At 43.8% G+C, this 18,556-nt stretch overlaps 1 protein-coding gene across 1 annotated transcript; it reads right to left on the bottom strand.

The window, feature by feature from the left end:
* Positions 1-2,791: 2,791 nt before the first annotated feature.
* LOC148534417 (galactose-3-O-sulfotransferase 2-like) lies at positions 2,792-16,910 on the bottom strand. Its single transcript, XM_088466790.1, has 4 exons — positions 16,906-16,910; positions 16,557-16,652; positions 4,979-5,426; positions 2,792-3,617 (listed from the first exon to the last, which is right to left on the bottom strand). The coding sequence occupies exons 1-4, from the start codon at positions 16,908-16,910 to the stop codon at positions 2,826-2,828; spliced, it is 1,341 nt and encodes a 446-aa protein (XP_088322916.1). The 3' UTR covers positions 2,792-2,825.
* Positions 16,911-18,556: the final 1,646 nt, after the last annotated feature.

The following is an 18,556-nucleotide window of genomic DNA, read 5'->3' as shown; positions in this document are numbered from 1 at the left end:
TGTTCCTGCACCTTCCACCTGGATTTCCGCCATTAACAAGTAGGTAAGTATACTATGTGGCAATTTGCTTGGAACCAACATTTTTTGTGGTAAATGTCCAATTATGAGTGAACTGCATGTATTTAATATTACTATATTTTATTTATATGGCGCCACCAAGTGCCTATACCACCTTTTGGGGCAAATTACAATAATACATACAAACAATACTATAGTATCCAATAGACCATACAAGGAGAAAAATAAACTGAAATATTAAGATATTTATAGTTAATAATAGTAATCATTAATGACACAATGCCCTGGGAAGGGAGCACAGAAAATATCAGTCACTGACTGTTGATTGGGAGCACACTGTTGACCAGAATAGTGCAGGGTGAGAACCAAAAGGATGGAGGGCCCTGCTCGTGAGAGCTTACAGACCAGGGACTGAAATGCTGTGTATACACTATGCGATATGTCATTCAATCAGCCAACAAACGACATATCACATAGTGCATCTGTACTTGTGTACAGAAGATGTCTGTGAACATCATTCACAGACATACTGTATCGCATCAGCCCTGTAGCACAGCCAATGCCGATATATCGGTGCACTTGTGTACGGGCGATCCGTTGACCGGCCGTACACTTACTGCAGGGACCGCCGGTGACTGACATCTCAACTGGGCGGGATGTCTGTGCAAACACATCGAGTGGAAGATTGGTAAGTGTGTATTGGCTTACCAATCGGCCGCACGGTCTGCAGGTCCCAGGGTAGGCGGACAAATCGCCCAGGTGTGTGTCCGTACGCCTGCAAAACACTCAAGTGTATTTGGGAACTAGATTAAATTAAAGGCAATATACAGTATGTACTGTAACTTTCAAAACTTAGGGCCGCATTCAGTTGCCGGCGAAAAGCCGTTCTGACGTCATTTCGCCTGTCGGGAACTTTACGCCGTATTCAAATGCAAAGACTTTTCGCTGGTGCGAAAAGTATGCGCCTTGTAACCAGTGGAAAAGATTCGCCTCTGAAAGGAGGTGGAAAAACTTGCAGAATTGGGGGTTTGGGGTGCAAAGTTGCAGCAACACCCCTGCAGCCTTGGGACTGTCCTCCAAAGGTAAACTGGGTCAAAAAAGTTTGAAAAATACTTTAGAACACCCCAAAAAAATACTTTCATTTTGGGGACGAAAAAGTTAAAAGTTTGGAGACAAACTTAAAAACTAGTGAAATAGACTCCAAGGGTTCCCCAAGTATGCTAAATGCTATTCTTCAGCACTTGTGCAAAGACGCTAAATAGCAGCAATTGAGAGCATTTAAGCACCCCAAATACCTTCAACAGGGGGTATCCATAGTGATTCCCCATGTCAGTGCATCTTTTGGGTGGTGTCAGGCTGATTTCCCCAAATCTGACAGCACTTGTCGCCTATTTGAGTTTCGCCGGGATGCGTTCTCACGTCCTTTGCAATTGAATAGGGCGAAAAGCGGTGACGAGCGCGATACTTTTCCGGAGGCAAAACTAGCGATGACGGCGGAAAGTCCGGGACTTTTCGCCAGCAATTGAATACGGGCCTTAAATGGACCATAAAATGTGTGACTTCCATGGTATTTTCAAAGCTTCTGAGCTATTAGTTTAGCACCAATACTATGCCTTGTTAATGCTATGCCTTGTTAATGCTATGCCTTGTTAATGCTATGCCTTGTTAATGCTATGCCTTGTTAATGCTATGCCTTGTTAATGCTATGCCTTGTTAATGCTATGCCTTGTTAATGCTATGCCTTGTTAATGCTATGGAGTTTCGGCGAAAATAAAGTTATAAACATTTCAGATCCTTTCCAAAATCTCCTTGCTTTGTTTTTGAACTTTGCACCAGTAAGAAAAGGAAAACTTTTCAATGCTGCTTGGCAACAGTATTCCACATATTATTAGTTTCAGAGACTAAAATAATTGTGACTACTGATAATTTTATTGAAAACAGACTTAGGGCCAAATGTAATAGTGTTCGGCTTCTGTAAGATAATCACTGGATTGGAAACGCCAACCAGGTTGGTTTTGACTTTAAACTAATTGCTACTTTAAATCTAATTACTATTTACCTGGAATTTCACCAGCTCCCGTAAATCAAAGGCTATTACATTTGGCCCTTTGTGTCTGTAGGTCTTAAACTGGGTACACACTACACGATATTTTGAAAGATTTGGCCGATTCCGACGTATCGGAGCGACAAATCGTATAAATATTGTACCCACTATTACATCCTGATACGCACTTCCGCCGTCCGTCCGTCACATCCTCAGATCTTTTGTACATGCAGAAAGATCTGAGGACGTTGCTAGCGATGACATGCTGCAGAATGTATCATGCCCCCTCCCCCCATCTCTGCCATTGCTGCCGGCATCGGCAAGTGTGTATGCATTTGCCGAAGCCAGAACCCCAGCCGGATCCGTCGCTGACTAGGTCGGTACACACTACACATAGTCTAGTGTGTACCGGCCTTATATAGGTCTTGGACTGTTTACGCAACCACCAAGAGAGAGGCACACACTAAGCTACATTATTGCGTTAAAGATTGGCTTTTCATTTGGAACCACTTGCTATTGTAGGTTTAGTGGTAGCTGTGTGCTCATAAATAAAGTTAATTCTTCATTTGTCTTTTTATATACAAAATGTTGAAAAGGTAAATTTTATTAGCGAATTAATATACACATCCTTATTTTGAAAATAAAATTTGTTTTATTATTTTCATGTAAAGTGCAACTTATATACTGCATGTGAATTCAAAAACATTGAGGGGGCATTTATAGGGGAACTTTAAAAATTCATGGCCTTATGGGCAAGTGGGCTTTAACTATTCCCAAATATACTAAAATTACGTTTAGCTGACTTGTTTAACAGTTGTGTATACTGAAGTTCTGGGGTCACAAGTCTTTGACACAATGAAGTGTCAGCCTTTCCAAGTCCTGGTTTCAAGTTGTAACCAAGAATTGTGGCCAGTCCCATCTGGAACGGTTGCAGAGATTTATCTTTTATTCTGTTTGGGTCCACTTGACCTTCTAGACAGATCTCTGATTGCTCACCCCTCCTCCTCTGAAGTTCTTGTACCTCACGTTGCATCCTATCTTGTCCAAATTGATCTACCTGTTTCCAGAAGGAACTGTTAAAGTAGACATACAGCTGCCAGTCAAACTGGTTCCAGGATTTGATCATCTCCTGAGTTTCAAGAGAGATGACTTTTTGGCTGGTGCTGCTCCTACGGTTTAGTGGAAAAGACAGGACATCATCAAAACTCCAGCAAAGAGCATCTTTCAAAAGTACTAATGACTCATCAAAGTACTCTGCAATTAGGACCAAGTTAAATGTTGTTTCTACAGCTTGCCGGGTCAGCTTGAAGTACTTTGGTGTTACCATGCCATCTTGGTCAAAACCAAGATCGAAAGTCATGAGGTTCCTGCCAAAACTGCTGTATTGACTTGATTTGTTATAGTATTTGTAGGGGTTTCTCAAGAACTCTTCCAGGCTAGGAGCCTTTATAAAGATGTCTATGCCCTTATAATAGGAGAATGAAGATTCCATCAGTGACACTGGATTCCGCAGTATGGTGAAATAAAATGTGTCATCCGGCATTACCTTTTCCACCTGTGGAGAGTTACAGCTCAAATTATTCTCTTAATTTTCATCATTTTATTTGCAAACTGCTTTTTTCACATCTTTTGTAAATACTATAAAGAACTTAACCCCAAAGGTTCATAGTGCCTTTACAGGCTACTGTACATTCATCTTATATACTCCCACAGTTGGGACCATGTGCAATGTTGCAGTACTGTAGGAGTTTGCCCCTGTCATCACTGCTTCATCTGCTTTTTGTACTTGCTCTCCCTGATGGTTTTCAGCACTTGCCGCTGTTCCTCCCGCTCACAAAGATGTAAAGTAAGGACAGAACACTGCTTACGTCCCCATTTGCAATTTACTCTTCAGCTGGGTACACATCTCCGCAATCCAGCAATGCGGTGTATGGACATATCGGGCCAAATGTAATAGGGTGAGAGTTTAGAAAATGTGAGAGTTTAGCAGTAAACTCTCACATTGGTTGAGTTTTTTCTTCATGCAAGTTCACTCTCTTACTTTGTTTTTGGACTCTATTACATTGGCAACGTTTAAAAAGTGTCAGAAACTCTCACTTTTCTAAACTCTCACCCTATTACATTTGGCCCATCGTGTCCTAATGCTCACAGGACAACGGCATGATATATCGTTACATAATGTGACTACACTGTGTCATATGTCACATCGTGCCTTCTGATGTCCAGCACATAAGATGGGACTAAGCATCCGCAGAATTCATCAAACGATGAATTGTGTGTATACACTACACGATGGTCAGGCAGAGTGGTCGCAGGTATCATGATTGCACAACAAATTGTGTAGTGTGTACTCCGCTTTAGTTGAACTGAACTTCTCCTGTTGCCTTCAAACAAACTGCTCATGTGACTAAATATAGGTTGGATTGTTTGACAAAAGTAAGGGCACAAATGGTGCTCCCTGATGTCAATTGTCATATTTGTATAGTTTATAATAATAAATGGGTTTATTTGATTTCTCTACCATCATCTGTGAAGCCTTCTAGAAAAAAAATCTAGTCTTGGATATAGAGCTAATGTTTGTTCATAGAAAGGATATACAGTAGCTTTATTTGCTCATCTTCAACAGGAATTGCACCTATTTTTTGTACTATACTTTGTGGCCTTTTTTCAAATAATTATACACATGGAATGCTCTGGTCCACTTCTTTCAATGTCTCTCTGCATTTATTTAAATATTAACAAACCCTATCTACAAGCACCAAATACAGAATGCATTAAAATGAATAATAATATAATCATCATCAACACAGCGCACTAGTAAAGTTGTGTTGTTATAATAATTCCCATGGCCATGGGCCACTCAGAGATCAGTCTACTAGTATATAATATAATACCATGTCTTCAGTTGAAAGGTACCTCTGGCTGCAGGAACCGCATGTGATGACACATGATGTCATAATGTTTATGGGTAGTCCTGAAAAATCCTTCTACATAATGAGCATTGAAATAGCTGGGATAAAAGAACTGTGAGATGTTATAAGCAGGTAAGGCAAAAGTTAGGTTGTGTGATTCTCCAAACCGGAGTAGAATGTTCATGATGCTGCTGCTAGCTGTCTTATGGGTCTTCAGGAAGAAGATGTGAGTGTGAGGCTGACAAGTTCTCTCCTCCATTACTTTCACATTAGGAGCATTTCCTCGACCGCCCACACTGCGTTCATGTGGTTCCTTTAAGGGATTACGATTATGCAATAGAATGTTAGCAAAATGATCAGGTTGGCTCCTGACTATGGCACCCTTTCTCCAGGTAACATCACTGGCTTTAGCTGTGTTCTCTGGCTGTGCAGGACTCAAAGTAACAGAACACCTGTGAGAGAGAAAGAGGTTACGTCCAGTCATGTCAAGGTTAGCCGGCAGCACATATTAGATATTAGAACGTATCACATAATGTACGTGTATTACATTCTAGGGTAGAAAAAAGAAAATAAACTTTTGGTGAGCACTCTTAAATCTAATTGGTAGGGGGGCAGGAAGCGTATGTGTGTGTGTGTATGTATATATATATATATATATATATATATATATATACACACCCCTAAAAAGTAACTTTTATTTCAAATTTGTAAAACATTGGGTCACACAAAGTAAATATCCATATTCTTACCGAATTGACACACACATAATACAAAATACAGAACACACAGTATATATTAAAGATTCAAAGACTATATAATAAAATCAAATAGAGATATAAAGTTGTATATATAATGCAATAGAGTTCCTAATAATTAACACATCAGTTGGCAGCAGTTTTTACCTATGAATTAATTATTCATAATCAGTAGTGGGAACTGATTATGTATCATGAATTGTATCGTATTTAACGCTTGTGAGCACTGCCACTCCTCCTGTATTCAGCATATTCCAATATGTTTTATATTAGACTGTGAGAATAGTGGTTTGTCAATATGACATGTACGTAGATGTGTACATGTGTGTGTGTGTGTGTGTATATATATATATATATATATATATATATATATAAAACATTAAATTTTTTGCCTGTGCGACGAGCCTCCCCTCCCCCTCCCCGTACCTTGTAATTACATGTATTACATTCACTGGCAGCTTGGGCTTAGGTTGGTGCATGTATATCGACAAAACCAGTGTGATGCCAGAGAACAATATCAATGAGATTATTTTTAGGCATGCTTTTAGATATGGACAGCAAATCGCAGTATTGCTATCTGCATGTGTGTGGGCCCACCTACATGAGTGACTGCACTGGAGAGCAACCTTGTAGTTTGATGCTTCGGACAAGTGGACAGTATACTCCCAAATGTTGGCAGCTTTTTCAGAGGGTAAAAATTAGTATAATTTGCATAAATGGAAGTTCAATAACATTTGCCTTGTCAATGTAGTTTTCATTACCGTTCATGTAAAAACAGTATAAAGATACTGGGTAAGGTGTTGGGACAACATGCAACATTCCAAGTTACTGAGTCAGTGGCTGGAATTGTGCAGGCAGAGATACAGCACTGTACTTCTTCCACAGGTTGGAACTTTAATCCGCAGTTGCTTCCTGTATTGTTTTTTCACAAAATAATGCACCAATCTCAAAGCCTTGGAATAAGCACTTCTGTGCACCGTTACCCAGCCTTACACTAAGCACTTCTGTGCACTGTTATCCGGCCTTACACTAAGCACTTCTGTGCACTGTTGCCCGGCCTTACACTAAGCACTTCTGTGCACCGTTACCCAGCCTTACACTAAGCACTTCTGTGCACCGTTACCAAGCCTTACACTAAGCACTTCTGTGCACTGTTATCCGGCCTTACACTAAGCACTTCTGTGCACCGTTACCCAGCCTTACACTAAGCACTTCTGCGCAGTGTTACCCGGCCTTACACTAAGCACTTCTGTGCACTGTTACCCGGCCTTACCCTAAGCACTTCTGCGCACCGTTACCCGGCCTTACAATAAGCACTTCTGTGCACCGTTACCCGGCCTTACACTAAGCACTTCTGTACACCGTTACCCGGCCTTACACTAAGCACTTCTGTGCACCGTTACCCGGCCTTACACTAAGCACTTCTGCGCACCATTACCCGGCCTTACACTAAGCACTTCTGCGCACCGTTACCCGGCCTTTCACTAAGCACTTCTGTGCACCGTTACCTGGCCTTACACTAAGCACTTCTGTGCACCGTTACCTGGCCTTACAGATGATACTTTTACACCTTAGACACCATTGGATTTTAAAGATAGGGTGAAGTCACTAACTCCTGCCAAAAGTAAGCACGAGGGCTGACAATTGAGCATGAGGGACATTAAACCACATTTGATTTGAGTGTTGCCAGTTTAATAAGGTTTGGGCTATGCCCCTTTAAGTTTAGCTGGTCTTATGCAGCCAATAAATGTTCATGGGAAGTGGTCATGGGGTATTCAATGGAGTGATGTATGGAAATCTGTCTCTTTGTTCCAGTTTTTCCCACCCTCCCTCCCTCTTTTTGTTTTGTGTGTTGAATGTCTGATGGTTGGTTTGTGGTTGCAGAAAAGAACAGCACTTGGAGTTAGTTTATGTTAATAGTTAGGCTTAGTGGGTGCGCTCTCATTGAAGTGGAGTAAGGCGACTTCCAATTGTCCTGGACGGGAAATGGCTATACCACCTGGATGTGTGGTTGAAGGTAAAAGAGAGTTGATCACCAATGCTTGGCTTGTGTGTGTGTTTTGTTTTAGCTGTTTAGTTGTTATTATCCTGTGCGTTCTTTTTGTGCTTTCACCATTATTATTATTAACTTCATTAAAATGTAATGACTTAAATAAATAAATAAAAATACATTGACAACAATTTTTAAACGCTAGCACTGTTGTCTGCTTCTTTATTTTTAGAAGTACATTGTATTTAAGAAGGTTATTATATGGTAACACAATACACGTTAGTGAGTTTATGTGCCCCAATAATCGACCTGTCCAGCATTTGTATACATGACCCTCACTACACGTGTGGAGGGCATAGCATGGTGGCCCAGTGGTTAACATTACTGTCTCACAGCGATGAGGTCATAGAATCCAACAGGGTCAAATTCCCGGGAATTGCGACCTGGGTCGACACTTTCACACAGAAAAAGGACCCGTGTTGATCCGCAAATTAATGGGTCCAAATGCTTGACCCGGGAATTTGCTTTTCTGAGTGAAAGGGGTATCACACAGGTGTTTCATTTTTTTGTCCACTATCTGAAATCAGGTGTTAAATATACTAGAAAAGGGACCTTTACACTTAATGAAAATGAGGAGAACCTGGCTCAGCACAGGTTAAATGCACAAGTAGCTCTTAATGCCTCCAATCAGCTTAGAGCACAATGTGAGATAACATCCCTTTGTACCGAAATGTCAATAAACATACTTCATAATATTTTCACACTGATTAAAATGTTATCAAAATGTACTCATACATTTATAGGAAGGAATACATTTATTAACAAAAGTATACTTATAGGTTTTTATTGGGTCTGCTGCTGTTAAGCTGGGTACACACTGATAAATAATATATTGTCCATTCCATTGAACGGCCCATATATATCTACATACATCGGCGGGTGCGTACAACCAATATGTTTGTGAACAATGTTGTTCACAGACATGGGATCAGCCCTGCAGCACAGCACAGTGATGTGTACGGGCAGCCTGTCAATCGCCCGTACACATACTGTGGAGACCCGTCAATGAGCAGGGAAGTTTCTAGGGGCGGGAAAGCTGTGCAATCGCTCGGGGTGCTACTGTCTCCCACCCCGACTCCAGCTGGCGAGGACCGGGAGGTCTACACTAACCTCCCAAGTTCCACCGCAGATTAGTTTGGCCGCGAGTAGCAGGCTGCGGCGGGAAGGGGATCTATACCCTACCATTGCTAATGCTAAGGAGAAGAGTGGAGACCCGGAGTCCGGACCTGATGACTCCAAGGAGATCATTGCAGCGGCAGGCGATGCCCCTCCGCAGACCTCGCTCCCAGTCCAAGCCCGTAGTGAGGTAAATGCTTTGAGGTGGGGAGAGGGGACCAGTGCTGTGCTGGGAAAAGGCATGCGGTCCAGCACTCCATATGGAATCTGCAATGCTATGATCTACTGCACCTGGTAAGACATGCCTGTGTTTCTATTTAAATTGTTTATTATTGTATTGTCTTTGACGGTATGTAGGCAAAATACCGGCAGGTCGGGATCCCAGCACCAGTATCCCGACCGCCGGCATCCCGAAGATAAGTATCGGGGTGCTTGGGGGGGATAGATAGCGGGGTTAGGGTTAGGATTAGGGTGTGGGGAGGTAAAGGTTAGCTTTAGGCACCAGGGAGGGGGAGGTGGAGGTCAGGTTTAGGCACTAGGGAAGGAGGTTAGGGTTTGGCACCGGGGAGTGTGGGTTAGGGGTTAGTAAAATACTTACCGTGACTTCCTATGGGTGTCGGGATTCTGGCTGTCGGGATGCCGCTGTCTGTATTGTGACCAGCGGCATCCCGACAGCCAGGATTTCATACCCGACCTGTCTTTGACTATTTCTGATGGCTGTGGCTTCTTGACAAATGCTGTACCGTGACAAAGATCTGACATCAGACTGAAACGTCGGACTCTATAGTATGACACTGGTGGTATGTAACTATTAAAGAACATTTTTTATGCTGAAATGGTAAGTTCCCTCTAAAATTTATTTTTTCACATGTACAGTATGTGAACCCCAATCTTTTTTGTGGTTGCACCCCACTATAATGGACATATTGAAGTGAGTGCAGGTCTTTATGGATTTTATATATATATATATAATGGGGTGAGCGCGTTCGGATTTCTGAAATGCATTAACAAAGTAGCAGCGCCAAGCGTGCGCCTGTGTCATAAGTCAAGAGCCACCTGGCTCATCTGTTGAAGGGTGTAACCCCCAAAGTGCTCCAAAAAATAAAAAAAATAAAAAATGTCTTTGTTTGTGTGCGCCTTAGCCGCACATATATCAATATCACATAAATGGAGGACAAAAATTTGTCTGATAAAAATAAAATATGGAAAGAGCAAGAACCACTTCCTCCTAGTGCTGAAACTGCTGCCACTAGTCATGACATAGACGATGAAATGGCATCAACGTCGTCTGCCAAGGCCGATGCCCAATGTCATAGTAGAGGGCATATAAAATCCCAAATGGCAAAGTTCAGGAAAATGACCTTAAAAAATACATTTAAATCGTCTGAGGGGAAAAGTAAACTTGCCAATATGCCATTTACGAAACGGAGTGGCAAGGAACGGCTAAGGTCCTCCCCTATGTTCATGACTAGTGGTTCAGCTTCACATGATGATGGAAGCCCTCCTCCTGCTAGAGAAATGAAATGAGTTAAGCTGGCAAAAGCACAGGAAAGAACTGTGTATTCTAATCCTAAGAAGATATCACAAATCCCCATGGAGAGTACAAGTGTGGCGACGGTTTCGATGTCTGACCTTCGAAACGCTGGACGGGAAGAGGTGGTTCCTTCCACCATTTGCATGCCCTCTGCAAGTGCTGGAAGGAGCACCCACAGTCCACTTGCTGATATTCAAATTGAAGATGTCACTGTTGAAGTACAACAGGATCAGGATATTGGTGTAACTGACGCTGAGAAGGAAGTTGACGAGGAGGATTCTGATGGTGAGGTGATTTGTTTAAATCAGGCACCGGGGGAGACAGTTGTTGTCCGTGGGATGAAAAATCCCATCACGGTCATGCCTGGGTAGAAACCAAACATTCCACCTCTTTGGTCTGGAAATATTTCTATCTAAGTCTGGACAACAACTGTCTTACCATATGTACCGTATGTAAAGGTGGAATAAGTAGGGGTAGGGACGTTAACCACCTAGGAACATCCTCCCTTATACGTCACCTGCAGCGCATTCATAAACTGTGGCTAAGACCATAAGCAGCCCAGGGACACCTAAATCCCTTTGTCCTGTTGTATCCAAGCGCCTGCAAACCACACCGTCAACTCCCTCCTCGTCAATTTCCTCCTCAGGATCAGAAGTAGTCCTGCAGGCCATGTCACTGGCATGACTGACTCTCCTATCCAGGATTCCTCCAGAGGATCCTGCATTGCTACGCCTACTGCTGCTGCTGTTGCTGCTGGGAGTCGTTCATCATCCCAGAGAGGAAGTAGGAACACCACTACTTCTTTTACTAAGCAATTGACCCTCCAACAGTCCTTAGCGAGGAGGATGAAGTACGACAGCAGTCATCCTGAAGCAAAGCGGATAACAGAGGTCTTGACAGCTATGTTGGTGTTAGATGTGCGTCCGGTATCCGCCATTAGTGCAGTTGAATTTAGACAATTGATCGAGGTAGTGTGTCTCCGGTACCAAATCCCATCTAGTTTCCACTTCACTAGGCAGGCGATACCGAGAATGTACAGAGACGTCAGAAAAAGTGTCCTCAGTGTCCTAAAAAATGCGGTTGTACCCAATGTCCACTTAACCATGGACATGTGGACAAGTGGAACAGGGCAGACTAAGGACTATATGACTGTGACAGCCCACTGGGTAGATGCATCACCTTATGCAGCAACAACAGCAGCGTCACCAGTAGCAGCATCTCAGAAACATCAGCTTGTTCCAAGGCAGGCTATGCTGTGTATCACCGGTTTCAGTAAGAGGCACACCGCCGACAACCTCTTAGAGAAACTGAGGGAAATCATCTTCCAATGGCTTACCCCACTTAGACTCTCCTGGAGATTTGTGATATCTGACAACGCCACCAATATTGTGCGTGCATTACATCTGGGAAAATTCCAGCATGTCTCATGTTTTGCTCACACAATAAATTTGGTGGTGCAGAATTTTCAGAAAAATGACGGGCGTGCAGGAGACGCTTTGAGTGGCCCGAAAAATTTCACCATTCAGCGACTGCGTGCCGAAGACTGGAGCGCCAGCAAACACTCTTGAACCTGCCCTGCCATCACCTGAAGCAAGAGGTTGTGACGCGGTGGAACTCAACCCTCTATATGCTTCAGAGGATGGAGGAGCAGCAAAAGGCCATTCAAGCCTATACATCCACCTATGACATAGGCAAAGGAGGGGGTATGCACCTGACTCAAGCGCAGTGGAGAATGATTTCCGTGTTGTGCAAGGTTTTACAGCCCTCCGAGCTTGCCACACGTGAAGTCAGTTCAGATACAGCCAGTCAGGTCATTCCCTCATCAAGCTTTTGCAGAAGCAGCTGGAGAAAGTGAAGGAGGAGCTAAGACGGAGAGATTCCACTCGGTATGTGTGACTTGTGGATGAAGCCCTTCATTCGCTTTGCCATTATTCGAGGGTCAATCTGTTGAAATCAGACCACTACATTTTGGCCATGCTTGAGCCTACGTTTAAAGCCTACGTGGTGTCTCTCTTTTCAGCGGACACAAGCTTGCAGAGGTGCAAAGACCTGCTGGTGAAAACACTGTCAGCTGAAGCGGAACGTGACACATCAACAGCTACTTCTTCATTTTCTCCCGCAACTGGGACTGCCAGGAAGCAACTTAGGTATCCTAAGCAACCCGCTGGCGGTGATGCTGTTCAGACAGGACCAACTGTGGACATCTGGTCAGGACTGAAGGACCTGCCAACAATTTCTGACATGTCTACTGTCACTGCATATGATACTGTCACCATTGACAAAATGGTGGAGGATTACATCGGTGACAGCATCCAAGTAGGCATGTCAGACTGTACTGGCAGGAAAAAGAGGCAATTGGAGGCCCCTGTACAAACTGGCTCTATTTTACCTAAGTTGCCCCCCCTCCAGTGTGTACTCCAAAAGAGTGTTTAGTGCAGCCGGGAACCTTGTCAGCGAAAGGCGTAGGAGGTTGCTTCCACAAAATGTGGAGAAGATGATGTTCATCAAAATGAATTATCAATTCTTCCAGGGAGACCAGCCTCCAGAAAGTACAGAGGGACCTGTGGTGGTGGATTCCAGCGGGGGCGAATTAATACTCTGTGAGGATGAGGATGTACACAACACTGAAGAGGGTGAGGAATTGGTGGATGAGGACAACATCTTGCCTCCGTAGAGCCAGTTTGTGCAGGGACAGATTAATTGCCAGCTTGTTTTGTGGGGGCCCAAATGAACCAATCATTTCAGCCACAGTCGTGTGGCAGACCCTGGCGCTGAAATTATTGGTTTGTTAAAGTGTGCATGTCCTGTTTATACAACATAAGGGTGGGAGGGGCCAAGGAAAATTCCTCTTTTTTTTTTTGCAGTATGTACTGTTTGGGGCCTAGTTTTTCAAACTGCCATCCTGTCTGCCACTGCAGTGTCACTCCTAGATGGGCCACGTGTTTGTGCCGCCCACTTGTGTCGCTTAGCATAGTCATCCAGCTACCTCGGTGCAACCTTTTGGCCTAAAAACAATATTGTGAGGTGTTCAGAATAGACTGGAAATGAGTGGAAATTAATGTTATTGAGGTTGTGATTTTAGCTGTTTTTATACTTTTTTCCAAAAAAAATACAGATCCAAGACCCAGAACTCAAACAACGAAAGTGTGGTTTTGGCAAAAACAATCCAGATCCAAAACACGAAGAAAGATTCAGATCCAAAACCAAAACATGAAAAGTGGCCGGTGCACACCCCTAATATATATAGACACATACACTATCTGGGATACCTTGCGTTGCTTGGGCTGAAGACTGGACCCTGAAGTACACCTGCAGCCATTATTTGCTTACACTGTCCACTGCATCCCACTGTTTGCTAATATGCATGCAAACAGTGGTGTAAGCACCGTGTGTGCAAGGGTTGTGGCTGCTATGGTGCTCGAGCTGCCTCTGTGGCCCGCTGCTCCCCCTGCACCCAGTCATGCACGCAAGGTGGACTGGTCCAGTCAGGGCCACTGAGGAGGGCCTGGGTCTCAGCGGTGTTGATTTGGTGTTGGCCTGCCAGCTGATTACAGCTGGCGCACCGGTAGGCAGACATGAGGAGACATTGCCACCAGTCATGAGGCAATCAGAGCTTGCAGACCGGCAGCAAATCAGCAGTGGTGGCTCCTGAATGACTGCTAGTCCGCAAGCTCTGATTGGCTCTCGACCGGCGCCAGATTCAAATTGTGCCGGCACTGTTTGTCCAAGTCTGGCACAGAGTGGCACCAAATCCACACCTACTGGCTACTGATGGCACATGGGGAGGTGAGAGGCTGCTGGAGGGACACGGGGAGGTTGCTGGGGGGCATAATATGTAAGGGGCACTACTATTGTGTGGTATAATGTGTAAGGAGCATTACTGTGTGGCATAATATATAAGGGACACTAATACTCCATGGCATAATGTGTATAAGGGGTACTGCTGTGTGGCTGAATGGGCTGTGTGGGGGCAAATGCATGCGTTTTTTTTAATCTGTGGGGGGCCCTTTTGAGATCTTGCTATGTGGCCCAGAGGCATCACCGGGTCTGGTTACACCTGGTGCACACCCTGTATGCCCCTCGCTTGGCAGAGCTTTGCGTGTCCAGAAAGGGGACATGACCTTACATAAAGGGGGCATAGCCTTGCGGGAGATCCCTCCAGGGACATGCTCCGCGTCCCCGGTAATGTTGGGCTGTCCCCGGAGGCTAGTGCCTACACTTTTGTCTCCTCCTCTGTGACAGGAGCTAAGCTCCTGTCACTAAGGAGGAGCTGGCATTTTGGTATCACCCCCTCCAAGAGTGATACCGGGGGTGCGGCCCACATCTCCCGCACCCCCATAGTGACGCCACTGATGTGGCCCACAAAGTTCTAATTAAGCCCCTGCATGCAAACAGAGAGGGCTGACTAATATATATAGTCACTTTAAAAAGGACTAAGGGGTCTATTCACTAAGCTTTGGAGAGAGATAAAATGGAGAAAGCTAAGTCCCAGTCAATCAGCTCCTTTCTGTCATTTTTCAAACACAGCCTGTACACTGACAAGAGCCATTTGGCTTGGACTTATCTTTCTCCATTTTATCTTTCTCCAAGGCTTAGTGAATAGACTCCTAACTCTGGATTTAATATGAACATGCATAAGTCATAGGGGGCAATTCATATGTTTTGCCGGCAGCTTTTTTTTTTAAGACAACCGGCGGCAATTCAATTGTTGCTCCATCAGGGCGCAATAGACCCCGGCACCGGCATTTCTGCTCGTACCCTCAGGAGGTGCGAGCAGAAATGTGTGAGAAACACCCTGGTTAGGGTGCGCTAACCGCAGTTAGCACGCCCTAACCAGAACTTTAGACGGGATTAGCCGATTTACACGGCTAAACCCCGGGTGAAGAGGGCGATAATTAATGAGCGCCCAGAACAATTGAATTGCAACACTGGGCGCCCATTAATTATAACGGCTTAAAAAATAATTGAATTGCCCCCATATAGTTTGCTCAGACTGTGAGGTTAAAATGATACTTTTGTAGCTTTCGCAGAGGTTTCTGACAGACTGGCAATTTCCACTGAGCCAGCCCCGGAACCAGTGTAATTTAAGAGTGTCCCCATTTTTAGGGATTGTGTGACAGTGTGTGTCCCTGACGAAGTTCAAACCTATGCAAAAACCTAATCCTTGTCAAACTACACCACCCTGCCAAATTTGGTGGAGCTAGATCTAAAACTCTGGCCATGCATAAAGGACAGACACAGACATGCTTCCTTGCTTATTATATAGATATATTCCCATCATCACACCTAGCAGAGCTGTGGGGGTTCCATCGCCAAGTGTCGCAACAGGACAACACATACGTATCGCTTTTTGCAGATGTTTTTACCCCCCCTAAGTATGGCAACAACAAAAAACAGTAGCTCTCTGTGCCATTTATTTATTTGAAATCTTTCTCTATACATACTGTAGGTCTTTACTATGGAAAGGTGTCTCCTTGAGCTGGTAGACAGTGAGCAATGTTCCTTAGTACAGTGTATTCTCATCTGTATTATTCATATATCTCATCTGGTGTAATATCAATATGGCTCTCAGGGCCTGATTCAGCAAGGAATACACCGATGCAGACGCACGCACCCATCCGCTGCGAGTATATGCTAATAAATGCATACGCTCGCAGAATAAGCAGACGCCTAGCACTACACAATACCACCCACTTCCCTTAACGTGCGTCCTGTTATACAAAGACAGTGGAAACATCTGTAGCATCGAACACATTAGCATAATAATGGTTGACCTGACTTCACACAGGATTTCTGCCACTTCCTGCGTGCAACTAGACCTCAAGCTTCGTCTGTCGCTGCAAGGGTTTAAATATGCATGCCCCTAAAATGCAGGCACGCCTGCGTTTGCCCGACCAACCCCCACAAATGGCACTTCTTGTCAATCACTGTGCTCCGGTTCTGCGTAGCCTCTGCAGACGCAGTTCCCATCGCAGTAGCTAGTTCGCGCATGATCAGTACTATCCATATGCAACAATCAGCCATTTGCGTGCGTCTGCATCCATGCGTTCCTTGCTGAATCAGGCCCTTAGTTCGCTCTCACATATGACGCACCGCTCTTTCCAAATCATTGGCTCAGACCACTCACCTTGTGAGTTTGCTCAGATTCAGAAAATGGAACAAGAGGGATATGATCCCGGTGAATATTAACACATAGTACAACAGCTTCAGGTATCCAAGGAGCCTGTAGATTAGATTAAAAGTTATTACATGAGGGGTAACCTTTACTTATCACTGTAGCTGGAATCTGCAGTTATTTAATACATTGTGGCTGATGTCCTGTCGAAGCCGGATGATTGGCTGAGACCAGATCTTAAATTAATATCAGGCGATGCCATCTTGTGTTGCCCCTGACGATGCCATCTTGCGTTGTCAGCATGAAACCATTGTGTACGATGCTATATGCTGTTATTAGCATCGTGCGTCTGCATTTCTACCGCATGTTTTTAAAAGTTCTACCATACCCCATATGCACATTAAATAAAACATAAAATATACAAGACGCACAGCGAACAGTTGCGCTGTTTATCAAAGCACTCTACACATAAAGTGCACCATGCATATTAGCGACTCCACGCAATATCCTTACACTTACACATACCAAAACCTATAAAAAGGTTCCTCCACATTAAAAGCTAAATATTAGAGGTTTTATTAGCAAATACTTATGTTGTGAAATATAAGGTATACGATATTTAAGGTATATAAGCTAGTAGACATATCATGTTTGGTACCATTCTAAACCACTGTTTATTTGCAGATTTCCGGTTCGACCCGCAAGGAAATCACATCATGCGTACGCAAGATATGAACTATATGAAAATAGTGGTCAGAATGTGAAAATGTATGAAGTGTTTTTACTAGTTTAAACCAGTTCTTCGGCGGGAAAACCACACAAAGCAACATCTGAGGAACTGGGACATACCCCTAGTGATGCTATATGAACTGTCCAATGACCTGCATCGTACTAGAATGTCCACGAGCAAGACCCAATGGAAATCCTTTAACTGGTTTCTTTGTTCTGGGAGGGTATATAGCTTGCATGCTGGTTCTAGTATACAGCCATTCTCTTAGGATGACCACAGGCTTCTGGACTGATGACTGTATGCTGGGACCAGTGCGCATGCGTATGTATTGGGCTGTATCGTATATTCTGTATTTAATTGTCTTTGCGCTAATTGTGTTAGATGAAAGCATGTACCTTTCTTTTTCAATGCATACGAATTTTTGTGCTTTGGAATCACAATTATTGCCTAGACAGCGATTATTTTTCTCAAGCAATTTAAGGGTATTCATAGATGGGGGCTCGCAGTTGATATCACGCCACCATGATTCGCACAATAGCGAACTGTCCTCGATTCCGCAACAAAGGGTGGAAGGCACCATAAGCAGGCAAGAACGCACTGTGTTAGAAATCCTGCTACCATTCAGTGTTGTGGAATCGATGTCCTTTATTGTGTGATCTTAAGGGGCGCTGATTAGGAATCTGGGGAAAAGAGAGAAAGGTTTCTTTTATTGTCTGTCCGTGTTTTGTGTGTTAGTCGCATTATTGTGTATGCGACTAGTCGCAAAATAGCGTAATTTTTATTTCCGCGCTTTTGTGTATCAGTCGCATTATTGTGTATGCGACTAGATGCACAATAACGTATACGTGTTTCCGGTATTGCTGCCACGTGTTCAAAGAAATTGTTTAAGATTGCATTGTTGTATTGATAGCGTGATTACATTGTTTTAAGTCTCTTAATCACACTGCCATATCTGAGAAAAAGTTTAATTTCTTTTCTGCGCAGAAAAGGTGCATGATTGACGTATATTTCTGGTGAGAATAGGGGTACTGTGTGTTCCCTAGAGCTAGGAGTACTGTGTGTTTCCTAGGTTACACATAGTTGGTATATTGTAGATTAGGGGTACTGTGTGTTCCCTACTACTAGGGGTACTGTGTGTTCCCTAGAGGTGAAATCGGCTCTCAGTGTGATTGCAAAATCCATTGATCAGTTAGGTTCTTTGGGCATTGCGATTGAACCACACGGTTGGAGCAGATCATGATTGTGAACTGAGTTGTGGTGGAGGAAATCACCGCTAAGTGAG

The sequence above is a fragment of the Taudactylus pleione genome, unplaced genomic scaffold (assembly GCF_031769625.1).
Source record: "Taudactylus pleione unplaced genomic scaffold, aTauple2 ptg000066l, whole genome shotgun sequence".
Taxonomy (NCBI): domain Eukaryota; kingdom Metazoa; phylum Chordata; class Amphibia; order Anura; family Myobatrachidae; genus Taudactylus; species Taudactylus pleione.
The sequence above is the reverse complement of the archived record's forward strand: the minus strand, read 5'-3'. Positions and strand labels throughout refer to the sequence as shown.